The 26,134-nt window shown below is 43.9% G+C and overlaps 1 protein-coding gene across 1 annotated transcript in view; it reads left to right on the forward strand.

Annotated features, from left to right (window-relative positions):
- The window catches only part of adgrv1 (adhesion G protein-coupled receptor V1), a 114,339-nt gene that overhangs the window by 23,108 nt on the left and 65,097 nt on the right, over window positions 1-26,134 (forward strand). Inside the window, exons 10-53 of the mRNA XM_035166633.2 lie at window positions 1,503-1,829; window positions 2,332-2,508; window positions 2,772-2,995; window positions 4,059-4,185; window positions 4,281-4,466; window positions 4,719-4,899; window positions 5,365-5,528; window positions 5,625-5,748; window positions 5,847-6,107; window positions 7,528-7,654; window positions 7,844-8,067; window positions 8,226-8,960; window positions 10,668-11,041; window positions 11,788-11,967; window positions 12,522-12,702; window positions 12,856-13,049; window positions 13,531-13,660; window positions 13,938-14,018; window positions 14,741-14,880; window positions 14,965-15,330; window positions 15,774-16,017; window positions 16,106-16,321; window positions 16,408-16,623; window positions 16,958-17,202; window positions 17,300-17,481; window positions 17,571-18,069; window positions 18,162-18,471; window positions 18,580-18,789; window positions 19,862-19,992; window positions 20,206-20,305; window positions 20,432-20,611; window positions 20,781-20,944; window positions 21,138-21,225; window positions 21,463-21,486; window positions 22,246-22,324; window positions 22,420-22,558; window positions 22,739-22,880; window positions 23,551-23,816; window positions 23,921-24,096; window positions 24,193-24,320; window positions 24,439-24,620; window positions 24,737-24,883; window positions 24,977-25,057; window positions 25,142-25,406. Coding sequence (XP_035022524.2) covers window positions 1,503-1,829; window positions 2,332-2,508; window positions 2,772-2,995; window positions 4,059-4,185; window positions 4,281-4,466; window positions 4,719-4,899; window positions 5,365-5,528; window positions 5,625-5,748; window positions 5,847-6,107; window positions 7,528-7,654; window positions 7,844-8,067; window positions 8,226-8,960; window positions 10,668-11,041; window positions 11,788-11,967; window positions 12,522-12,702; window positions 12,856-13,049; window positions 13,531-13,660; window positions 13,938-14,018; window positions 14,741-14,880; window positions 14,965-15,330; window positions 15,774-16,017; window positions 16,106-16,321; window positions 16,408-16,623; window positions 16,958-17,202; window positions 17,300-17,481; window positions 17,571-18,069; window positions 18,162-18,471; window positions 18,580-18,789; window positions 19,862-19,992; window positions 20,206-20,305; window positions 20,432-20,611; window positions 20,781-20,944; window positions 21,138-21,225; window positions 21,463-21,486; window positions 22,246-22,324; window positions 22,420-22,558; window positions 22,739-22,880; window positions 23,551-23,816; window positions 23,921-24,096; window positions 24,193-24,320; window positions 24,439-24,620; window positions 24,737-24,883; window positions 24,977-25,057; window positions 25,142-25,406 — 8,917 coding nt within the window. The remainder of the gene's footprint in view (window positions 1-1,502; window positions 1,830-2,331; window positions 2,509-2,771; window positions 2,996-4,058; window positions 4,186-4,280; window positions 4,467-4,718; window positions 4,900-5,364; window positions 5,529-5,624; window positions 5,749-5,846; window positions 6,108-7,527; window positions 7,655-7,843; window positions 8,068-8,225; window positions 8,961-10,667; window positions 11,042-11,787; window positions 11,968-12,521; window positions 12,703-12,855; window positions 13,050-13,530; window positions 13,661-13,937; window positions 14,019-14,740; window positions 14,881-14,964; window positions 15,331-15,773; window positions 16,018-16,105; window positions 16,322-16,407; window positions 16,624-16,957; window positions 17,203-17,299; window positions 17,482-17,570; window positions 18,070-18,161; window positions 18,472-18,579; window positions 18,790-19,861; window positions 19,993-20,205; window positions 20,306-20,431; window positions 20,612-20,780; window positions 20,945-21,137; window positions 21,226-21,462; window positions 21,487-22,245; window positions 22,325-22,419; window positions 22,559-22,738; window positions 22,881-23,550; window positions 23,817-23,920; window positions 24,097-24,192; window positions 24,321-24,438; window positions 24,621-24,736; window positions 24,884-24,976; window positions 25,058-25,141; window positions 25,407-26,134) is intronic.

Consider the following 26,134-nt stretch of genomic DNA (forward strand, 5'->3'; position numbering starts at 1 on the left):
CTCTCTTAATGTGTCACTTGGCTCCGTGGGTGTTCCCTTAATGTGGCTGAATCAAAACAAAGCAGACACAGCAGGCGCACTCTGTGTGTGGTGTCTGTGTGCATTTTATTTTTTTTTTAGAAAGAGTGGGTGAAGTGGTGACACATTTTTATAGCTTCCATCTTCGTCCAAGCCTCTTGGCTATGTGTGAAAGCAGTGGGCAGATCTAAGTCTCGTTTATGTTCAAGGCCTGAGATGAGACGCTTGCAGACGCGGCTTTGGTCACATCAGAAACACACACAGCAGAGCAGCACCTCAGGTTGTGAGGCTACAGGGTCTGTTTGCCATCTGTGCAGAGCCAGGGAGTTGGCTCAGCAGAAATTCCCTCAAGAGTTAATACCCACCTTTAACTGTCGGACAAGTTAATCAATGTAAATCGCTGTAAATGTTGGAAGTGACATATACATACACACAAACATGTGTAGGCGCACACAGCTACACGCACGCACACACATAAACATATGCACGCTACACTGAGCTGTAAATCAGCTGTTGCGTATGTGCCAGGCAACGCATCAGACAAGTGTAGGCTTCAGGAAAATGAATGACCCCCAGTTAAAATGCTCATGAAAACTCCTCATGCAGTCTTAGCAGAGTTAATTAAAGAGGATGCCTCTCTAAAGTTAGCTCAGGCCTCTGTTTTACTACTCTCAGTCTCACTTGTTTTCTTTCCTCTCTCTGTTCTTCACCTCTCTCCTTTCTTCTTCTCCTCATGACCCGCGTCGCAGTCTCCGTAGCACAAAAACAGGATACACATCAAAGTCCCTAAAAAGCAATTTAATTGTAAATCTGAGCGCCATTGCAATTACCCCCTCTCAGCTTGAAGATCAGTCAGCTCGCTCCTCGCTGCACGCAGGGCTGTGCACGGCCCAGAGTGCTGTCAAACCTGTGACATCACAGTCTCCTCCAAAGCAAAGTGAATAGGACTAATTGTTCTCCACTAGAAATGTTTTATTTAAAATTATTTCAATTATTAACTTCAACCCAAGCCTATGAGACACTATTTTAGGAGATAAGATAATACAATAAAAGTCTTTAGTAAAGCGATCAGTAAGCTGTTCACTCTGATTGGACAGAGCAAAGGCTCATGGGACTGGTAATTGTCCTTGTAAATAAATCTTTGTTAGTCCTTATTTTAGTAATGTTGTATTAATGGTCTGATGTGGTTTGTGTCATTCTTATGTTGGTATGTGTTCAGGATAGTTTAAAGTTAAGGCGTGTATGTTTACTGGGCATGTATTAGCTATTGTATTGACCTATAGCCATTGAATTCTGGTCACTGTTCATGTGGAAGGTGTCATTGCAGCTAAATAAATTGTTCTACTTATAGTGTCAGGTTCACAATAATAATTAGGAAATATTGCTTCAACCTTTCCAAAATTTGTGTTTCCTTCCTTTTCATCATTCCCTCATCGGTCAAAATGTAACATTTTCCTTTCTCTCTACTTCCACTCTTTCCCCAGATGGTCTTCTACATCCAAGACAGCGACGATGTCTACGGGCTTTTCCGGTTCGACCCTACAAAAGAGCAAAGCATCCAGAGCCAGCCCACGGGCCGTTTCCTCTCACTGAGTTTCATCCGAGATGGCGGCACCCTAGGTGACGTGTTGATGACCCTCACCGCCCTCTACATTCCTGCAGGTCCAATAGACCCATCATTGGCCCGTGACCAGATACTGAACGTCAGCAGATCTGTTCATGTGGTGTTTGAGCGCGAGCGGGCGGTTCACGTCACACTGCCGATCAGGAATGATGCCTTTCTGCAGAACGGAGCTCATTTTTTAATACAGGTGACAAGGCTGCAAATATCTTGGGATTTTAATTCCACAGTTTTTGCGACACTGTGTTTTTATACATTGTTATTCAGGCAACACTTTGCTTGCATGTCCAGAAATGTGCTCTTTCTGCTTGTTTTTTCACTTCTGGCCAAATCAGTGCCATCCAAGGTTTAAGTGGCTCATTTGCATGTGTGAATGGTTTGACACTGGCACTCAAATATGGCATGCTGCTATGGGATGGGTCCAGCTCCCAAGACTAACAACATCACCAAGCCTGTAAAGCAGGCAAAAAAAAGTGCAAGAGAAGCCGTCTTCGCATTCTGTAGAACCACAATCACACCACACACACTTTGAGCCTTTAACATTTACATGCACGAGTGTAAAAGGGGAGAGTAAAGAAATGAGCAGATTGTGAAGAAGAATGTGTATTTTTTATTTATTGAATATTACAGAAAATGTATCTCTCAGTTCTCCTGTTCTGTCAGTTGAATTGTGTCTTCTGTTTTCCTTCTAGTTAAATTCACTGGAACTCGTCGATATCAACCCCAAGATTCCTTCAAACAGCCCAAGGTTCGGGGGACCTCTAAACCTGACCTTAACTGTCACTCCTGACATTGCTAACGGGGAAATCGGCTTTACCAGTAACACCACAGTGGTGGTTTATGAACCAGAGGATAGCAACACCAGCACAGTAAGATATGACCCCATGTGATGCTTGTGTCTGTTGACTTGCAGACTTCAGTATTGTGTGAAATGGCATATTGTGGAAATTATAAAATAAATCTCACTTAAGATCTTGAGTAATCTGACAACCTTCAGTGTCCCTTAATTTGTGTTAAAAATATGCTATCATCATTCAGTTGTCATGTATAACCTAAAAGGTGTTTTTATTTTATAGCCTATACTTTATGTTCTTGTGTATAACGGCCTGATCCCAATAACGTTTTGGTGCAGGTGAGCCTCCCTCTGCGACGTGACGGGACAGACGGTCAGGCTGTCGTGTTCTGGAGTCTCCAGCCAATCGGGGCCAATCGCGACGATGTAACCACTGATGACCTGGAGCCTCTGAGTGGCTCTGTCGTCTTCCTCTCTGGGCAGAGCGATGCCTCCATCAACCTCACCATCATGGCCGACAATATCCCAGAAGTGAACGAGACCTTACTCCTAACTCTGGATAGGTAGGGATATAAAACTCCAGGAGAAGTCATAATTGACCAACATAACATCTGTTAATTTTTGTTCACTTTAAAAAGGCGTATAGTAGACCCTTCTGTTATAATTTTAACGTGAAGGGTGTGAAAGTAATGTTTTGGAGCTAATTCATACATCACATGAGTCCAGTGAGATTTAGAAGGCTGAGGGGGTCTGATCCCATCCCCCCTTTGGTTTTCTGGAGATATCCATGTGTTTGTGGCATCAGTTTGGTTGATGGGTTCATCTGTTAGTCTTAGTTTTGATGAGAACGGCATCTCCCTCTCCCTCCCACTCCTTCCCTGCAGGGTGGAGACTGCACGCTTTATCGTGTTCTTCGGGTAAGTGGGAGCGGGGTGAACCTGGACCTTTTGTGTGGCGTGAATCGGGACTTTGTTTTCCACAGAAGGGCCTACTTCAGGATTTCTGGGGTCTTTGGTTGACGAGATGGGGGTTCTGGGATGGTGTGGGGTGGGGGTTTTCTGCGATGGTGTGACTAAAAAAGAGAATCCAAAAGAGGGTGGGTGTTGGGGCGTCAATAAAGAGTCTTCTCTATTTGTTTTGCTCTAATTTAACCAGGCTTTATTGTGTTGCCCTTTTTAAAGATGTCAGGGTTTGTATGCATGCAGCGCCTCGGCTGTGACTGTTTGTTTGGAGTGCTTCATTCTGTCCTGTCTTTGTCTCTAATTTACCCGTCATGTGACACTCGCTTGGCTCCAATTTTCTTACACACACACACAAATCCCTGTGGAGCAGTAAAGATGCAGGCATGCAGATGATTGACATTGTTATGAAAAGTTGTCTAAACAGCAGGACATCAGGATATGAAATGAGGATCCCATGATACCAGGAATGCATTGGGGAGTTTAATTTGATGTTGCAGAAACAAGAAACATTCATATGTGTGTTTTCATCTGCTAAAACAAGGTGACACTTATCTGTCATGTCTAAAAGCATCTCCACAATGCTCTACATTTTATGCAGATTTGTATTCATGGCACTGTGCTGGCACCATCCAATACTGTGTATATGTGTGTGAATTTGTCTCAGGAGTAATGTTGAGAATCAGATCCTGAAAGCCGGCTTCACCAGCAGAGAGATTGTCATTATGGAGAACGATGACCCTGGAGGAGTCTTTGAGTTCTCCCCGTTCTCCAGAGGTCCATGGGTCATTAATGTAAGTCAAACTTTGAAGTATTTATCCAGCTGTAATAGAAAAGTGATACCCATGTGCATAAAAAATCCCCAAATATTGCTATTTTATCTTCCCAGGAGGGTGAGGCTGTGGAGCTGCATGTGGTCAGAGCCCAGGGACAGCTTCTGAAACAGCTGGTGCGATATGCTGTCATGCCTTCAGGCAACACTGAATTCTACGGTGCCACTGGCATCCTGGAGTTTAAACCAGGCGAGAGAGAGGTGGTGGTGGCACTAGTGGCAAGGCCTGATGGCGTGCCTGAGGTAAGAGCACGGCTAATGCTTTGTTGAGCTTTTGTGGGGATATAAAACCAATTTCCTCACTACAAACTAAAATCCTTCTGGAGTCAAGTTTCCTATGATTTGATTTAGAAATTTAACTTGTACGTCCCTTTAAATGAGGCAGAATAATTCTGTTTTCATTTGGTGTTCACAAACTAACATCTGTTCTACATACTGCTGCTGAAATGTGTCTGTAAGATTATACTTTAAACCTGTTTGTGTGTGTGCCTACAGCTGGACGAGACTTTTTCCGTGGTTCTCAGTAGCCACAGCACTCCACCCAGTCGTCTAGGCAACCACAGGGAGGTCAACATCACAGTGCGGAAGAACGACGACCCCTTTGGGGTCATTGAGTTCATCCAATCAGAACTGACAGTGGCCATCAATGAGAGCAAGGAGAACGAGACGCACAGGGGTACGTGGAAGTAGCAGTCCTTCAGTGAACCACAGACCGTTTATATGCATAAATGATGAGTTGGACTATGATAACCTTTAGTTATAAGTTTGTGTTTATTTACTACTTCATTTAAATGTGAATAGTGTTGTCTATTACATGTTTGTGTCCACATAAATAAAGTATGTGTATATCTAGTGGTCAATCTGCTCCTTAGAGCATCTTCTCAGGCTCAATTGATTCATCACCAGGGTTGTTTGCTTTACTTATTGTGAGCAAGGCAGCTAAAATCTTTTCTTGAAGGTGTAGACTTAGGTCTTTTAGTTTAGTTGTAAGCCAGAGAAATAGATTTTTATTTTGTGTTCAATGCCAAAATTGTTGCTTCGACTATAGGCAAAATGTCAAGAGTAAAGTGTATATAAAAGAGTTAATGACATTAAGAAAGGTCCAGTATCTTATCAGATCCATTGATTGATTCTCTTTCAGCTGTATACCCTGTAGTGAGGAACAGGGGTCATTTCGGAGAGGTGTCAGTGTCGTGGGTCCTGGAGCCGGCCCTGTCCAGAGACGTCAGCCCCCTCCAGGGATACATCACCTTCGAGGAGGGAGAGTACCTGAACAATCTTACTCTCTTCTCTGTCCCCGATGAGGTAAACATAAAAACTAAATCCTGACTTTGAACCCCATTGTTTTTTTATTTGCATGCATCCAAATTTAATATGGTTGTATTCTTTTTTAAATTAAAGATCCCAGAGGAGATGGAGAATTTCACCATCACACTGTTAAATGCCACAGGTGGAGCAAGACTTGGAAACCAACTTAATGCCACTTTACAGATTAATAAGAATGATGACCCCATTTACTTTTCTGGTAAGGATTTCACTAGACATAAGGGATGCAATAATTTATTCATATATAACTTCAACAGCCATTCACCTCACTCCTCGTCTCTTCCCATCTCAACTCAGAACCTGTTGTCGTGCGGCTCCAGGAAGGAGAGGTCGCCAACTTCACCGTTCTGAGGGCAGGGCGGGCCGACTTTGTTGCCACGGTGATGTACCGTGTGGAGTTCGGCGACGCGTCACCGGGTGACCTCACCGTGCTGAGTAACGACACGTTGCTGGTGTTTGACGTGGGTGAATGGATGAAGAACATCTCTTTGGCCGTGGAGGACGACAACACACCAGAGACTGATGAGCCCTTCTACATTGTTCTCTACAACGCCACTGGTGAGTATGGGCCTTGCACCCCCACTGGGGTGAACTGTGAAGTATAAGGATATCATCGGTGAATCGGTGCTCACTGCCGATGTCAGGTTATAAAGTGGAAGTCAAATAATGTAATCTTCATTCCCTTAAGGATAAAAACAACAGATTTTTTAAGGTATTTCTTCTAGAAAAAACACTCCATCTCAAAAATAACTTCACCCACTTCTCCCCTGTTAAACTTCCTCTTGTCTTCATGCCAGCTGTGTATGTACAGAAGCATGTAGCCGGGTAATTTAGCACTGTACGTGGTCACACTGAGAGCTCTCCTTAATCCCAGCATTGTGTGTCAGGGATGGGAATGAAAGACCGCTGGGCCCCAACAGGACCTTAATTACCAGACTCCAGACTTTCTAAGACACAAAGCCCGGCCACTCCACCGGCCTCGCTCTGTTTACTGATTGACACAGAGCAGAGTGGAGTAAGGGTTAGCCCCTGGTTTATGCCAGTGGATTGTCCTTTATACAGGGATTATGTTAAAAGTCAATAACCCTCATGTTAGGAGTCAGTCAAATGGACACTGGGATCTTGACACCCTTTACCTTGCCTGTTTGATTTTGAGAGGATCTGAATGCTTGTTACAGTGGACTGGTCGTCTGGCAACTTGAAGTATGTGCCTGTAAGCGGTTGTGGGGATAATATTTCCGCTAAACATTTCCTTGTATTCCTTATATGTTCCTTATTCTCTTTAGGTTTTAAAATATAAAGGCTGTTTTAAAGCTCTGAACTACTACCTAACTGTCTACCTGCCCACCTGCCTACCTATCTGTCTAACAACATACCCACCTGCCTGCCTGTCTACCTACCTACCTACCTACCTACCTACCTCCACCTACCTACCTACCTACCTACCTACCTGCCTACCTGTCTACCTACCTACATATCTACCTACCTACCTACCTACCTACCTACCTACCTACCTACCTACCTGTCTACCTACCTCACATCTGCCTGTCTGCCTGCCTGCCTACCTGCCTACCTGCCTACCTGCCTGCCACCTGTACCTACCTACCTGTACCTGTCTACCTACCTACCTCCTACCTACCTACCTACCTACCTGCCTACCTGTCTACCTACCTACATATCTACCTCCTTCCTACCTATCTACCTACCTACCTACCTACCTACCTACCTGTACCCGTCTACCTGTCTACCTGTCTAACTACCTACCTACCTACCTGCCTATCTAACTGCCTACCTACCTACCTGTCTACCGACCTGTCTACCTACCTACCTCTCTCTCTCTCTCTCTGCCTCTCTCAATGTCTCTCTCCGTCTCTCTCTCTCTATCTCTAACTATCTCTTCATCTACCTCTCTCTATCTCTATCTCTATATACGTACATACTGGTCTATACTAACCTGATAGTATGTTTGTGTGCTCAGGTGATACAGTCGTGTACGGAGCTCACACAGCGACTGTGGTGATCGAGGCCAACGATGATGCCAACGGGATTTTCTCCCTGGAATCCACAGAGAAACCAGTGAAAGAGGGCAAGACCAATAATTTCAAGTAAGGAACATGTCCTCAGGTCACCTTTCCTTTGTGACTGATTTAAAAGTTGAATGAGTGTGAATGAGAATGAGCACCAATCATATATATTAAACATTTTTACAGCCTCTATGCAAGCACAAAACTCGATTTCTATATTGTTTTCACCTTTATTTTATAAATGAATCCTCTCTTCTCTCCTTCCACCAGTGTCCTGCGTGCAAGGGGCCATTTTGGTAATGTTACAGTCTTCTGGCAGCTGTTTGCCAATGACTCAGTGACTCCTCTGGAGGAAAACCAGGAGTTTACCAACACATCTGGCTACATCACCTTCACTACAGGGGAAGAGACTAAGCCCATTATCCTGGAAGCCATCTCAGATAAACTTCCAGAGTTCAATGAGTTCTACATCCTCAGTCTGGTTAATATATCAGGTGAGTTCAAGATAGCAGTGATACATTTGTCAGACCCAGTCAGGATAAAATTTACCATGAAATACAATGTTTTGATTCCAAAAATTACAGAGAAAGATGATTTTCCTTTATAATTGTCTATTGAAGACCCTTCAACTCCTGCCTTTAATTTCTTTAAGGTGGTTACCCAGGGGAAGGGGGACGACTGGCCGACACTTCTCTGAACGCCTCTGTTTTCATCCCCTTTAATGACGACCCGTTTGGCGTCTTTGCCATCGCTGACAGCAACCTGGACCAAGAAGTAGCCGAAGATGTACTCTCAGAAGATGATATGGCTGATGTCACTTCCTTCACCATCCTCCGGCAGCAGGGTACTTTTGGTGATGTGCGCGTTGCCTGGGAGATTGTTTCTGGCCGCTTCCCAGAGGGCCTTCCTTTGATGGATGACCTGCTCCTTATAGCTTCCTTCCCAGATGAGGTCGAGCTCAGGCCTCACGCCAGGAGACACCACTCAGCCACAGACACGTGGTTTTTCTCTGGGCTCCCCGGTGCTTACGGGACCATCTCGCCCGAAGATGGGCCTGCTGCTGTCAGCAATTTCACCTTCTCTGCCTGGCTAGTGCCCAGACCAGACACGGATGGCTTCATAGTCTCCAAAGGAACCAGGAACGGGACCTTGTATTATGGAGTGAAGGTCCACACTAATGAGTCTCATGTCATAGTGATGCTGTACTATACGGTAATAGGATCAAACAACACTCAGATGGCCCGGGCCAGTGCTGAGAAGTTCGTAGAGGATAACACGTGGTTACATGTCATCATTACTGTTGATGATGGGATTATTCAGTTCTTCTTGGATGGGAACCCTATTCCTGGTGGTCTGAAGAGCATCAAAGGGGAAGGCATCAGTGATGGTAAGTTACTGTTAGAAATATATCAAACAATTAGTGTCAATCATATGCTCGTTACACTCATCGCTTGTGTCTGCAGCTGTTTGTGTGTGTGTGTGTGTGTGTGTGTGTGTGTGTGTGTGTGTGTGTGTGTGTGTGTGTGTGTGTGTGTGTGTGTGTGTGTGTGTGTGTGTGTGTGTGTGTGTGTGTGTGTGTGTTGAGCATATGTTGCCATGGCTTTTTGGTTGACCAATACACCTTTAACTTGGGAATCAAAATCTGGCCTCTTTGCACCACTATTCATTTATATTCAAATCATATGCTGATACATTTATAGATCTTAAAAATGTGGCTGGTTTTAGCTCTTACAATGTTAACATACTCTTTTTATGACTCATGGCCTTCGCCAGTTTCAGTTTTAAATTAATTTTTGGAGGTGGAAGGTCAAAGGTCAAGGTGACCTCATGTTCTTGTGAATGTGATAAATTAGGAACATCCAATGGGAATCGAACCCTTTTTTGCCCTGTGAACGCCTGAAGAGCATCCTTTAAAATTTGTGAAAAATCTTCATTTAGACTCACAGATGAACGGATTAGATTTGGTTGGTCAAAGGCCAAACATCAAGGTTAGAGTGGCCACACACAAAACAAGTCCTCGTGAACATGATATATCTCCAGTCTGCCTTTAAGGGATTTGTTCAAATGTTGACCAGTTGTCACTTGGACTCAGAGATGAACTGATTCGATTTCAGTGTTCAAAGATCAGAGGTCACCGTGACCTCATATGAGTCTGGAAAAAACAAAGTATGTCGACTGGCACTGCACTGGTTTTTATAAGCCCAATTCAAAGAGGCACAAATTCTTGTAATGATGGACATCTGCTTGTGTGTTTGTATGGCTGTGTGAGAAATACACTCTAAAGCTTGTTTCTCACTGTTAACATATGGAGGAACAACAATACTAAACTTCTTACATATACTGTATGAATTAATTCACACAGACACACATTCACCTACCCCTCAGCTGCCTCCTCATTGTTCACAATTGGGACTCTGCAATGCTTGAGTGAGCACTTAGCCTCTGCACTGCTGGATATTGTTACTGCTAAAGGGAATCAGTCGGCATTTTCTTTTCTTCCTCCTCTCTCTGATTAATGGAGACAATAGTGGCAGCCTGTAGCGGACCCAATGGTCCCAGAGAGGAAATATCACAGCAGATATATACATAATCATCAGTCATGTCATGCGTTATTGTCTTGTTACTGGTAACTCAAGCCACAGATGGATGGCTCTGTGTTGGGGCTTTATATTTGCTCACTGTGGCAGATTTACTGCATTTGTTCCCTTTGTACAAGAGGAGGAAACAATAGACGCAAGAGGTGTAAGGATATAAATGAATAATGAGCAAGAGCTGGACCTACGCACACTGTGGCCTTAATCAAGATTATGTTTGGGATCCCAGTGCAGTAGAATTAGTTCCAACACAAACAATATTATGTTTATCTGACATTTATCATTATAACGATGCAGATTCCCTTCGGGATCATGTTCTGTTGTTATGATCTCAAGCCAAATTAAAGACTCATGGAACAATGTGCAAAAGCCACAAATATGTGTAATTTCACAAAACAAGTTTATCAAACTGTAACTTTTAACCAAGCAAACTGTTTTTGTTTGTTTTCTTTAGTTCTAAATATTGTGCAATGTTTGTTTTCCTCGTACTTCTACCCCAGGACCTGCAACACTGTTTATTGGCTCAGATCCTGAGGGTGAACGGCGCTACACAGGCCTTCTCCAGGATGTTCGCTTATATCACGTCAAGCTGAACCGCAGCCACATCCACGAGCTTCACACCCAGCCTGCCAAGACGGACCTGCGTAGCATCTCAGGTTACCTGCGCTACCGTCAGGATGAGAGGCAGAAGTCGTTTGTGGTGGAGACCAGGGACGATGATGAAGAAGAGGGTGAGGAGGTGTTCTACCTGCAGCTGGTGGCGGTGCGCGGAGGAGCCCGCCTCCCCCTCCTCAGACCCACAGCCATTTTGCGAGTCATGAAGAGTGACAATGCCAATGGGCTTTTTGGATTCACCGGTGCCTGCATACCTGATGTAAGTTCACCCAGTGGCATTTAGTGGAACCCATCTGCTGCTAAGTATTTCTATAAACTCTATTATGACAGATAATGCAGACTGTCAGTCGAGCATAAATGATGCGTCTCCTGAATTAACCGGATTCTACATGACCACTGTTACTGTGGCATTTGTCAGTGTCATCACTCAGTTGTGTTCACAGAGAGAACATGTGCATAGAAACACGTGTAATGTAAACCCAATGGTTCGTCAGCCCCTGTCCTGCTGCATATTTCATCAGTCTTCATGCCTGGCTGCAGGAAGAGCATGCTCTCCGTTTTTAGTTGGATTGGATGTGTCTGCTGTCGTGTTGGGCCCCTCTCAGGTAGAGCGACAGCTGGCGAGGCCGCCGCAGCTCTGCCACTCAGGGCATTCCTGTAGAAGCGTATCGGGAGTTCCAGCACTGGAGATGAGAGATCTTGTTCCTTGTCTCTCTCAGCACAACAGGTGGCAGAGCTACAGGCATGACATTCCAGCAGAACTGGAGAATCTCTTTATACCCTAGACCCTATGGGGATGAACAAGACGTAGAGGCATGTGGGCTATCAGGTGTTCCCTCTCAAAATCACTTAATTACTGTGCTGGAATTAGACTGGGCCATTAACATAAACGGTCTGATTAGCTCATGTAAGCATAACAAACTGTCAGTAAGTGTTTGGATATTGATCTATGCGTCCAGTGTCTCTGAATTAATTAACATTTTTTCCCCTTGTTTGTCCTCATAGACGGCTGAAGAAGGCTCCACTGTCTCTTGTGTGATCGAGCGTATGCGGGGATCCCTGGACCACGTCTACGTCAACTACACTGTAACCCAACTGGACAGGTTGAACAATGAGACGGCAGCGCATCAGGATTTTGTTAATGCCACCGGAGCTGTGCTTTTTCTGCCTGGACAGCGTTCTGAGGTGTGTGTGCCTGTATTAATGTGCCCTTATGTGAGCCCCTCTGAGTTTATCCAGGGTGTCATCGTGCACAGTCACTCAGTGGGTAAAAAGCAGGTGTGATGTACCTGTCATCCATTGTATTTGCACATTATCATATTGATTTGAAATTTATATACAGTATGTCCAATTCATCAGTTGTATAATTCAGTCCTCCAGTTGCATCGTTTTCTTGGTAATCAGCTCCACCTAGTGGTCATGTCGCCTGTGCAGTTACAGATGAGGCAACAGGTGTCTCCTCATAATAAAGGTTCTACTTTATGTCTGTGGCAAACAACCAAAAGAAAAGTTGCTTTCATCAGCCATCCTAAATAAAGCACTTAATGAAAGCTGAAATATAGATATATCGTCTATATGAAATAGATTCAGCTTTATTTGTCACTTCCATACTACACATCATACATGAGCGATGTGCACTCCCAGGAGCTTGGTGCTGCTTATTTGATGTCTTATGATATTTGTAAGGGTATAGCCTGGACTAAAAAACAAAAGTCATGCATGCACTTTCTTTCTGTTAGGTACTGAACCTGTTGGTGTTGGAGGATAACCTCCCAGAGCTGGCAGAGTCCTTCCAGATCACACTGGAGTCCACAGAGACCGGCGATGGGAAGCCAGGCTCCACTCCGACCAGTGGTGCAAGCATCGACCCAAATAACTCTGTCAACACCGTCACTGTCACAGCCAGTGATCATCCTTATGGTATTCACCTACATACCCAAACAACATAACTTTTGTACTTCAAATATTATTAAGTGATCCATATTTTTAAGATGATCTTGTTTTGTTATAATTTCTCCTGTTTTCTCTCTTGTAACCATCACTGTCACACACAAACACCCTTCTTTCTACCAGGCCTGCTGCAGTTCCAGCCCAGTCCTCCAGGGGAGGGGTTGATCTCTCCAGCGTTAGAACCTGCCCACATCACTGTTAACGAGGAAGATGGACAAATCCGTCTGCCTGTGGCCAGGGCCCAAGGGCTTTTGGGAAGAGTCATAGTAGGATATAGGACAACCCCTTTCACAGCGTCCAGCCCTGAAGACTACGAGGTTAGTTTCCACCAAAGTCCTTAAAGGGATAGTTCATCCAAACTTTTCACCCAAAAATCTACTCACAACTATGCAGATGGAGGGGTGGGTGAAGTGTTTGACTCCACAAAACACTTTTGGAGTTTCAGGGGTAAACAGTGTTGCAGCCAAATCCGATACAATTGTAGTAAATGGGGACCACTTCTTCAAAAAGCCTCCATATTGCTCTTGTGGTGTCATCCATGTGTCCGTGAGCCCCGACATTCATATTCAACTCAAAATGGCGTCATTTACACCATGTTTTTAGCCATATTATCCTCCTCCAAACAAGTTCTTGCAAGAACTAAAGCCACCCCTCCATCAGCATATTGGTGAGTAGATTTGGGGGTGAACTATCCCTTTATACTTACAAATGCACACACACCGATGATGTATCAATAAGTAGATTAAGAGAAAACATTCTGCCTACTATCCTGGTTTCCTCTTCATATTCCATCTGCAGGACTCAGATGGTGTGCTGGAGTTTCTTCCGGGGGAGAGGTTGAAGTTCATCACCGTGACCATCGTTGACAACCCCGTCCCTGAGCTGGACAAGATCTTTAGAGTGGAGCTCTACAATGCCGACGCAGGAGGTGAGAAATAAGTAGTTAGAATTAGTTTTTTCAAGCAAAATCTTTTTTCAAGTCATTACATTTTTATCCGCAACCTGTCTTGACCGATCCTAATCATAGCTGAACTGACCCTGTATTCTATCCTACTGTTTTTGTGTGTTTTGTGTGCTGTGCTCCTGTGTGCTCTCCCACACACACACACCTACCTTCCTGCGTAACTACCTGCCCACCCTCCTTCACATTTGCCCTTCGACCTCCCTTCTTCTGGTGTGACGCTTGTTTGATGCTGATCCATCAGTGGATCAGTTTCTGCATAGTGAAGGAAGTGGAAGTGGGGAGAGTGACTCTGACTTCCTCCTTCCATCCTATCACCATCATGGTAAGTATCTCCCCTCCTTCATTCCCCAAACTGCTTCTAGCCTCCGTTTCCTGACGCCTTCACTGACATAATTCCTCAATCCCTTTGGATGCATTTCTTAAATTCAGGTTCTATTATTAGAATCTAATTGTTTGACATGTCACTGCTTATTTTCTGTTCTCAAAACGTACAAGCATTAGTTTTGGCTGGCTGGATGATATTGTATCAACAGGATTTGGCCCATAAAAGCTGAGAAGGATGTGTGGTTGAGCCTGCATGTGTGTGTTTAATTGTGTGTGGTATTTACATTGTACCGTGACCCCTGTGAAAAGTACCCAAGGAAGTGATGTGGGAAAAGCAAATAGCCCTTTCTCAGGCAGGAGGGGTCAGTGGTTGACATGAGGTGTCAGAGACCTCAGTGTTTTACACAGAGTTCAAGCTGCTGTCGCTCAGACCGAAATAATGAAGCTGCCAATTCAGTCTAATGTGCTTGTTCCAGAACATCACTTTAATTATTAGTTAGATTAGAAGATATGTATTATTATAATTATAATTATTATCATTGTGCTATTTCTACCAAAATCACTGGCTTGCATCATTAGAATATTATTGCCGTATTTCCTTTCCCTCTTCTCTAACCACAGTTTATTTTTTACTTTACTTCAAACTGAAAATGAAAATTGCAGCTAATAATACAGTTTATCACTAAAAAGTAACCCAGGGTTGTATCTGGTATCTTGCAGCCAGCTTGGGAGTCGCATCCCACATCACAGTGACCATCGCTGCCTCAGACGATGCCCATGGAGTTTTTCAGTTTAGTCCTGAATCGCTCTCCGTCAATGGGACAGAACCTGAGGATGGAAGCAGCTCTGTCGTCCTGCAGGTCAGTGTGATAAAGTCACGATGTTTAATACTGTTATTCGAAGCATGGTTCACCATCGTGTTATTTTCTTTTGGTCTCCCCCAGGTGGATCGGTCCTTTGGAGACCTCTCCAATGTGACAGTGTATTGGGAAGCTGACCCCAGCTCTGAGGGCGAGCTCCTCAGCAGGTTCGGGAACATCACCTTTGGTGTCGGTCAGACGTCAGAGAACATCATCATAGAAGTGGCTCAGGATGAGATCCCGGAGCTGGACAAGAGTTTCACTGTTTCTTTGGTCAACGTCTCCCACGGTCGCCTGGGAGCCCAGACATCTGCAACTCTGACTGTGCTCGCCAGCGACGATCCTTACGGTGTTTTCGTATTCGCTAACTTAACAAGGTCTCTCCGACTTCCTGAATCTGACTCAACTGTTTCTCTCACCATCCTGCGACTCAGAGGCCTGATGGGTCAGGTAAGTCCTGCTGCAGAAGATTTAGAAACTTCATAGAGCATAGAAATTTAAACCATTCATGATGACATAAAGAACCCAGAATCATGCAACCTTTATATATTAAATAAATCATATAGGGGTGATTTTAATTCACAATGATACTGAGTTAAATTACAGTGACAGACAAAGAGCAGAAAAAACAACATATGGGCATACTAATTAATTATTTTACAGTTGCTCTTATATATAAGCCATTTTTTCTATCAGAACAATAAGAGGAATCAAGATGATCAAAATGTTAAAGAACTTTTACACCTTAAAATGCCAAAGAAAATACAGTTAAGCGACACATTAAACTTAAAATAATTTGTCCTAAAAATGTCAAATAAACGTACAGTTATATAAAAAAAAAATAGCATGCCGCCTGTCATAGTGAATAAATCAAATGGTATTTTTTTGTCTAGGTGCGAGTCACATATCGGACCCTAAACGAGGCAGATCCGGACCCTTACAGGATTCCTGGGGTGGGCCGAGCCACTGAGGGGCGGGATTTTGTTCCCCTCGATGATTCAGTTGTTTTCTCGGCCAATCAGAGTGAAGCGAATATCACCCTGCGAGTGTTGGACGATGAGGATCCAGAACGAGACGAGGTCGTGTTCGTGAAGCTGATCAGTGTTCAGCTTATCGAAGGGGAGCAGGAGAGGCTCAGTAAGAAAAAAAAGAATAATTCAAGATAAAATGAGACTAAACCATGTGACACTTAGGTGATGAAATATCCTTTTAATGTTCTTTCCAGTTTCCAACTCCCCGTCTCTTGGCTCCAACACTGACACCGTAGCCCAGGTGGTAGTGGAGGCCAGCGACGATGCTTTCGGAGTCCTGCAGCTGTCGGCCTCTGCTGTCAGTGTAGCTGAGAACTACGTGGGGCCCATAATAAACGTCACGCGGGTCGGTGGGATTTTTGCTGACGTGTCTGTTAAGTTCAGAGCTGTGCCTTTGACCGCCAGAGTCAGTAAGTCTCGACCTCAGGGTTTTGAATATTCTTCTCTGTGATTTGTGTCACGTCTATATGAGCATGTATGTGTGTAAACCCCGCAGGTGAAGACTACAGCGTAGCCTCCAGTGACGTCGTCCTCTTAGAGGGGGAGTCCAGTAAATCTGTGCCCGTCTACGTCATTAATGACTTGGTCCCCGAGCTGGAGGAGACTTTTCTCATCGAGCTGATCAACCAGACGACTGGAGGGGCTCTGCTGGGGGAGCTCACACGTGCCATCATCACCATACTGCCTTCTGATGACCCTTTTGGTGCCTTCGGTTAGTAGGCATTACACCGTTTCAGTATTTTGATCTATTTTGTTGTATTTCTCATTGTTAAGTTAGTTCTTCATTGAATATTTATTATTTTCCTGCATAGCCAGGGTACTGACAGATATATAGAAGAAAAAGAAAAGGAAAAATAAAATCAACCACAAGTACACCACATTATGCATATTATCAATTGCCACAGCCATGTGGTAGTGGTCCTGAGACAATGAGGATTGATGCTTCACATTAGACCACATTTTTATTCCCACTATGAAAAGAACTTCAATCCCACATCTTGACAAATCTTATTTTCATTATATAACACTTGATTTTTTTTACCTAGTCTTCCAGGCCATTCCAATTACCGTGGATGAACCGGGATCTAACTCCATCGAGGTCACGTTGCCAATAGTGCGTAACGCTGGAACTATCGGCACAGTGGTGGTGCAATGGCAGGCGACGGTCAATGGTAAACTCGCAGTGGGAGACATTAGACCGACATCAGGAGAAGTGATATTTGCTCCTGGAGAAACAATGAAGATGCTCCAGGTGGAGATTTTAGCTGATGACATTCCTGAAATAACAGAGGTAAAAAGCTGATGGAGAAAATACTTTAAAACGATGCCAATTTGTAATTTGTTACATGCTTTTAGTTGAAATGTTAATTACACTCTGTCTTTTAAAGATAATTAAGGTGGAGCTTACTGGTGCCAGTAATGGAGGAAACCTTGGAGCTGATACATCTGTTGATATAATTGTGCCTGCCAATGACAACCCATATGGGACAGTCTACTTTGCACAGTCTGTTTACCGCATTCAGGAGCCACTGGAGGGAGTTTACAGAGCCAATGTTTCTGTTCACAGAAGGTACTTTAATTATAGTTTTTTCTGGAATAATGGTTTTATTTTACTTTTAAATTCTACTCATGCTAACATCCTTTTTTCCTTTATTCCAGAGGTGGGGACTTCGGTCGCTTGGAGATCGTGTACAGCACCTCTGAGATCGACATTGTTGGCTTGGCTCAGGCTGACGGCCGGAACCTGCTGACGTACTATGACCTCCCGAAACCAGGCGTTCCATCCACGAGCCCCATTAGGACGGTTAACCTCACCGGTGAAAGTGATCCCCAGTCTGCGTGTGCCGCTGCGTGCCTGAGAGAGCGCGCCTGCCAGGCCTTCTCTCTGACCACAGGGGCGGCCCCACCGTCCTGCACGTGGGTGACTTCAGGGGCCGACCAGCTCACCTCCAAAGCAAATGTTATGACATACTTAAAAAACGTCACTGCAGCTGCTGTGCTGTTCAGTGCCCAGGCTGTGGCAGGGGGCGATTACACCCCTGTGACAGCTCAAAGCGCCTTTATGGAGGACGGGTCACAGGTCGCCAACCTCACAGTCCCAATCTTAACGGATACATTCCCTGAAATGGATGAGAGCTTCTCCATACAGATCTTAAAGGTAAAAACCCAATCGTATATTAATTTACCTGTGTTATTTATGGTTTGCTTTGTGCATTGCAAATAATACGTTTCATCATGTATTGTTTGAAGGTAGAGCTGCTGAATCTGAGTGTGGCGCAGAAGAACCTGCCCTCGATCGGCCAGCCAGACAAGGCCTTGGTGACCATAGCGGTGAACGGAGATGCATTCGGAGTATTTTTGATATACAGCCTCAGTCCTAATGCCACTAATGAGGGGCTCTACCTGGAGGTCCGGGAAGAGCCCAGGGTCGTGGTGCCCCTGGTTATAGAGAGGAGAGGAGGGAATCTGGGCACTGTCTCAGTGGAGTGGAGGTTTGTTGGAGGAAAGGCCACACCAGACGCTGACTTCACTGGGACAGGAGGAACTCTGGTATTTGATGGTATGTGATCCAGTGTGTCTTTGGGAGTTTTCATGAATCTAAGAGTTGGGAGAATTTAAAGAGCACTTGCATGTAGTATTATATGCACTTTATCCTCTCTGTCTGCAGGTGACCTGAAGAAGACCATAGAGATAGTAATCAGAGATGATATCGAGCCGGAGGACAACGAGAGCCTCATGATTGGTCTAGTTAACACGGAGGGAGGAAGTCGAATCCTGCCCAGCTCTGACACTGTAACCATAGTGATACTGGCTAACGACAACGTGGCTGGGGTTGTCGGATTCCACCCAGGCTCACGTTCAGTCATCGCCAGAGAGGGTGGGTGGCTGCTTTTGGCGAAATGCATATCATCATCCCATCATCATTACTACATAGTTTTGTTTTAAATGTTTTTAATAATACAAGAACAGATACAAGTCAAAGCCCAGAGCGCAACCTGACACCCACAGGCACACACACACACACACACACACACACACACACACACACACACACACACACACACACACACACACACACACACACACACACACACACACACACGAGGGGAGAGATACAAATTGTGTAGAAAAGTTTGTCTTTTGTCCAGGACACACACAAACAAACGTATTGCAATGCATACCATCCACGTGCAATTCTTCAGTCCAGCCAGTCAAGTAATCAGGAATATAAATCACCCTCATACTTTACATTTCAAACCCTTTCCATTGTCCCTGTCATGAGAAATGTGTCCTACTTATGTATGAGTGCAAATGTAAGGGAATGCAGTCATAGCAACAGGAGTACGCAGCAGCAGGTGGAGCCTGTGGTTAATGTATGTTGACTTTATCAGCAGCTGAAGTTTCCCTGAGTGGAATCCAAACAATTACAGACATTGAGTGTCCTCTTCTGGAATCTACAGTTGAAGAGAGGCAGTTCACTTTCTTGAGTCTTTACAAACCTAGATTTGAACCCAGATAATCGTCATTTCCAGATTTAAATGTAAATTCCAGACCGATTTAAAGCTTATGAAGGGCTTATGTAGATTCAATATTCAAGATTCAAAACATTAGTGTCCAATAATGCATTAAGGCGTAAATGGAAATGTATCTTTCACTGGTGTATGGTAAAAGAAATACATTATAGTACACAAGAAGACACAAATTCATTACCTGGAATAACAGGAATTCCAGGGATAATACAAATTCTGTATCATAACAGGAGTAAAAAATTGTAAGTTTAAAAAAAAATCAAATTTAGTACAAGTTGACCATGTGCAATTGAAAACAATATATTCAATACGAAATATAAAGTGCTGTGTGCCATCATTGAATTATATTTACATTACATTACTGCACTCTTTGCTTTGCATTAACTCCCAAATCTGACTGTATTATATTTGATGTTTCAGGAGAGAGGCTGTCCTTACTGGTGTTGAGAACAGCTCCAGCTCTGGGTAACATCACTGTAGACTGGACTGTGATGGGACCCCTTGTGCACCGGACCTTCACCCAGACCTCAGGGACACTGTTCTTCACTGAGGTAAATACCACAGGGAGATCATTGAACAGTTGGTGTGGGATCATAATGAAACACATTTACTGCAGTTTGGCAGCACAGGATCGGTATGTTGTTATTTTAGTTTTTCTTGAAGGTATCAACCACAGGATTTAGGATTAATTAAAATATATTACATTTAAATGGTACAGCTGTGATTTTATATCTCCAGCACTAATTTTGTGATTTTGCCTCCAGAGAGAAGTAAATACCACCATCGTCTTGCAACTCCTTGATGATGCAACACCAGAGGACACGGATGAATACAAAGTTTCCTTGTCCAACATCCAGACTCTTGGTAATGCATCTGCCCTTAATGTATTTTTGCTCGAGTGTGAAATCTTTGTGAAGATACCACAAATACCTAAAAACAACCCCAGTCTCAGTTTCTACATGGATTAACATTCCCCTGACTTGGACACAGGTGTTGTGGTGACAGGTCACGCTGCTCTGGATGTTCAGGGCAGTGAGGCCGTGCTCACTGTGGACACCAGTGATGAGCCCTATGGGCTGCTGACCATCGCCCCGTCATCCCTCAGGGTGAGCACAGAGGAGCGGGACAGAACCATACAGATCTATGTCAACAGAGAGTTTGGAGCCTCAGGTCAGTGAGTCCTAAAGAGAACTAAATTAATGGATTTTCTACTTTAGTTTATTCTTTCTTTTTGTTAAATGCTACTTTACACGACACTACTTTGGTTCAGGTGTCAAGCATATACACACTGTAATCCTTTACCCTGTAACTGATAGAGTACCTAAATGTTTGTGTACAGGAGCTGTGAATATCACCTATGAGGTTCTAAGGGGATCTCTACAGGACCTGTCCCAGGTAGAGGGGGCTCTCGCTGACCCGGGACAAGACTTCATCTCTGGTGCTGGATCTGTGATCCTTCAGGATGGACAGACTTCTGTTGGCATCCCTGTTACCATACTGGAGGTAAAAACTCTGGTTCTCTATTATTCTTTCATCTATGCGTCCATCAAAAAACTTGATACTGAAGATAGTTTTTTTTTGTGTGCATTATTTATTTTTCTGCTGGTTATATAAAGTGTACCAGCATCATTTTTGAAGTTGCAATGTTAACATAGTTCAACAAGATGAAGTTTGTAATTTCCATTTCTTTTATCAGGACGACATTCCAGAGTTGCAGGAGTTCTTCCTGGTCAACATAACATCAGCTGTACTCATCACGACCCTTGCCACTGCTCCTGTGTTAGGTATGGAGCAAAACAGCTGAGGGTGGATCTGTACTACGATCATTATTGAATTTATCTTTCATCCCCTTTGGCCTGCAGCATGGACAGTAGAATTCTAAAGAGTTGTTTTCCATCTTTGTTTCTCTCTGTTCTATGTCTGCTGCATTTTTACATTGTCATAGTTCATGCAATTATATAAAATCTTTTTCTTTCTTTTATTCCTATGAATTCTCATCATTTACCTTGTTTGATGAGTAGAGGTTGTGTATTGCACTTTGCCAGGTAAAATACAAATACACATCCATTGTGATCCCAGTTTTCCGCCAGGCAGTTTGATGTACAATATTCCTGTACATTGAACATAGTAGTCATGTAGTATTTTGACAGTCAAAATGCAACATGAAAGAAGCTTGTTAGTTACTGCTGCAGCTTTTACACAATCCAAACCACCGTCCAATTTATGAATGAGTAACTTTAGAAAGCGATGAGTGGACAGAACACGACAGAGCAGGGCAGCACTCGCAGGCTCCCAGAATACTATCGGCCTTCTGCCTGGAGACGCAGGGTAAACACACGGCGGCTCTTCTGGCAGCACTCATTATGTGGCTTGGACGCTGATATTGATGCTTTCCATGATTGAGGAAGCCTGGGGATTCAAGGGGATCAGAGTAGCACTGTGCGGTGAGGGGAGCGAGAGCCAAACTAAACCCGGAGCTGGCCTCCCAGGGTCTTGGCCGTTAGTGTGAATGGGAGAGGACTATTCACGGGGTCATAAATCAGTCCACCCAAAACACTTGGCCGCTCACAAGCCACTTACAGGAGACGCTTCTTAGCTGTAAACCTCCGCTCAAACCTTCCCGGGCGGAAATTAGATCCTCTGCAGTTTCCTCATGCACAGCTTGCTGTTGGTGCTTGCACTGTAGTTACAGCCCTGAAGTTCGATCGGACTCTGATACAAAACTTTTTACTGCAGTTTTTATAAACAATTAATAATCTAAAGGTCATTATATGTTCACTCTTTGTATGTTGTCCCTTTCCTAGACACCCGGGGCTTGGTGGCAGAGGTCAGCATTGCTGCCAATGATGGAATTAGAGGAGTCATCGAATGGACAAACACCATGTAAGAGAAGCATCCATAAATTACATATCTCTTATTTGATTTGCCCATGCTCTACTTCAAATCCATATCTTATGCAAATATGTTCTTCTCTCCAGGTATGAAGTGAATGAAACTATCAGGTCACTGACTCTCGTGGCCTACAGGAACAAGGGGACGTATGGAAACGTCTCTCTGTTCTTCTATGCTCAGAATCTGGAGGCTCAGCAGGGACTGGACTACAACGCCAGTGAAAGGGTCAGATATCAATTCAATTCAATTGTAATTAAAAACCGCCAAATCATAACATACATTATCTCAAGGTACTTCACAAGAGGTCTTCGAAAATCGAAAGCACTTCATAGTCCCTCTCGCTAAACCATCACCCAAATATCTCAGTATCAAGTAATTAAACTGAAAACTCTTCTGTCTTCCCAGATACTCCAGTTTGTAGATGGCGAGAGGCATAAGTTTGTAGAAGTGCAGATCATCGATGACGACATTCCAGAAGGAGCTGAGAGATTCCAGCTCATCCTGTCCGAGCCTTCCCCTGGTCTGGAGCTGGGCACCAACACCACAGGTAGACGCAGCAGCAGAATAATCTGCTAAAGTGTTTCTGGAATTTCCGAGTCAAACAGCATGAGATAGCCGACCATAAGCTTCTAATCCGTATCGAGTTTAAATGTACAGTCCAAAATGTGCAGTCCATGGTTGAGACTTATAGAGATTTGAGTTAAGAGGGTTATGAGTTTAATTAATTAGCAGCGTGAGATAAAAGAGGTTTCATACCGTCGTCATAGAAATAACTTGTTTTCTGCTGTTTCTGAAATGTTTTATAGGATTTCTTTTAATCTTATATTGGGACATGTCAAACCTTGTTTCACTGAACAGTTGCATTCTTGTTCTACATAAATGGGCAAGGTAAAAAAAACAACTGTAAGTAACAAAAGAGACAATACATCTTCCTCATGCTGCTCCAGACATTAGTTATTTGACTACAAAAAGCTGAGTGACGCCTTTAGATGCAGTTAACTTTAGGATGTTTTATATCAGAAATGGTTTAAAGTATGAAATATTAATAATATTACACAGACTCAGGAGAAGCCTCCACTATATTTGTTTTTGATTTTGATTTGATTTGAAACTATAGTTATACTCATAAAAATGTATCACTGATTTATTCCCATCTGCCTATATTCTGAACATGCACAACTTTTCCAATACAACATTATGTTTCTGTTTTCCTGCAGCCACCGTGAACATCCTGGCCAGTGACGATGGACATGGCGTCATTTCCTTCAACACCAGCGATCATTTCTTATTGAGAGAACCCACATCTGTACTGGGGCTGAGCGAAAGTGTGGCCACCCTGTACGTGGTGCGGAACCCAGAGGAAGGCACTTTCGGCGCCGTGACTGTTCAGTTTACCATCACAGATGCCAACGGCAGCCTAGCAGAGGGCGATCTGAAGCCAGCACAAGGGTTTGTGGTGCTGGAGGATGGAGTCAGATTTGAGGTGAGGAAAAATACTCACATTTATTCGAAACATGATTTTTGTTTGGCAATGCACATCTGTTTTAATCGATCAAAAGTTGTTTAGTCTCATCTCTTTTGTTTCAGATGCTGGAGATCTGGGCAGTGCTGGACGCTGAGCCCGAAGTGAATGAAACCTTCACCGTGACCCTGTCCAGCCCAACGGGCGGCGCACGGCTGGGAGATCAACTCCAAACCTTCATCACCGTCCTGGAGAACCTGGCTCCTTCTGGCTTGTTCCGCATCGGACCCACACTCAACAGGTCTCACAGCTCATCTGATACATTTGTAGCTGTGAAAATATGTACGAATACACATACGGTGCATGTCGTCTTATTTATGGTGTATTTTCTGCACAGAACGAACACAGAAGTGGTTGCTGATGAAGGCGGCCGAACAGTCTTCCTCACCGTGTCTCGGAGCAATGGTCTGGAGTCAGCTGTCAGTGTGGAATGGGAGACGCAGCCTGACACAGCTGTTGCCTCTGGTGCGACCAATACATGTTTAAAGTCACCTCAACCTTCTCAATCTGCTTTTTTCCTCTGTTGCTCCTTTAATCCCAGTTTCCTGCCAATAAGCAGCGACATGTTCTCTTTTCCTTCCAGCCGGTCACCTTCCAGTGATGGGTGTATACCAGAGCTTTGAGGACAGACCCACATCTGCTTGGTGCTTCCTCCCGGAACAACTGTCTGTCCTGGCTATGAGGCTGGATAGGAAGCCCTTTAATGGATCCCGCCACACCTCGGCCACGCTGTATCGCTGGCAGGGTGTATTTGTGCCATCAGAGGTAGAACAACCACAGCACAGCCAACACATGATGCCCGTGCTGCAAACTGAAATATATATGAGAGTAAAATCCAATAGCAATCGTATTATCACTCAAAATCACGTTTCTCTTTACAGTCCATTAGGATTCAGGACCCCCGCTCTTGTGTTGGGTTTGCAGTGAATGGTTCTACCTACATTGGTATTACACACAGTGGCCCCCCATTTTCCCCTGCTGCCAACCTCAGCATCTTCAAACTGCACAAGGACCTCAACATCACATTGGTAAGAATAAAACCAATCAGCTACAACATTACTATGTTTCTTTTTACATTACTTTAACACTGTGGCATTGCCCTTGTCCTTATGATTCTTTAGGAACAAACTCTAGGTGTTGAAGCTCTGGATGTGAAACACTTCTCCACTGAAGGCAGAGATTATCTCATAGCATCAAGCCAGGTGAGGCTGAATGTTCCACATTAAAGATCTTCAATTCTATTCATTGCTGCAATTTGACTGAACTCATGCTTTATTACTCCACAGATTTTTGTCTGGAGTGGTGGCTCCTTCACCCTCCACCAGACCCTGGACGTTGAACAGGACATCCTCAGTGTGACTCCGTTCACCCGTGTAGATGTTCCCCACCTCGTGTTGTGCGTGAACAGCGTGACCGTCAGTTGCCTCCTTCTTCAATGGACCAATGGAAGATTTCAGAGTCCAAAGCCCCTCCCTCTCTCCGGCAGAGCCAGTCAGGTGGAGACGATCACCACGAGAGCAGACGACACTCTTCTGTTGGTTGTTGTTGAAGGTGACCAATCTTACTCTGATATCATATAATATTAATGAATGACTTCATGTTCATTTTGCTCATTTAAACAAGTGTAGATGCTCTTTTTGTATTTGAAAACAAGTTAAGCGATGTATCAAACACATTTTTTTTCTCCTGTGGTGATTTAACTAGTATGTGCTCTCAGTAGAGCACATACCTCGATCTGCACTAAATTTCACACACTAGTAAATATCCGTCCCCTAAACATACTTCATTTTTTTCATCGAAATCCAAGCAAGCAAAACATTCTACGTCACAATTTTAAAGAAAGTGGAAAAAAAATATGATCCAGATCTGCACCAAATTTAAATGGGTTCTTCCCTGACCCATACGGCATTCTTCCACCAAGTTTCGTGATAATCCGTCCTGTATTTTTTGAGTAATCTTTCTTACATACAAACAAACAAGCAAACTGGGGTGAAAACATAACCTCTTCAGCTGAGATTAGAATGGCCTGCACTGAGAGTCAAGTGCACTCAGTCTATGTTCTGCCAAGAGGATGGTTGTGTTTTTGGAATAATGAGATGCTATGTTCTGTGGTTGTAGTCTCAGCGTATTTTCAAGAAGATTGTGCCGTGGCTAGAGGTTGGTCAGCGCAACTCAAATAAATCTGTTGTGATTTAAAAGCCATTTGGAAACGGTGCGTCTGTTATAGACAAAACAGCCTTGTTCTGTTGTCTAATCTAAGATGAGAAAATTCACAGTGT

The sequence above is a fragment of the Hippoglossus stenolepis genome, chromosome 9, assembly GCF_022539355.2.
Source record: "Hippoglossus stenolepis isolate QCI-W04-F060 chromosome 9, HSTE1.2, whole genome shotgun sequence".
NCBI classification, from domain to species: domain Eukaryota; kingdom Metazoa; phylum Chordata; class Actinopteri; order Pleuronectiformes; family Pleuronectidae; genus Hippoglossus; species Hippoglossus stenolepis.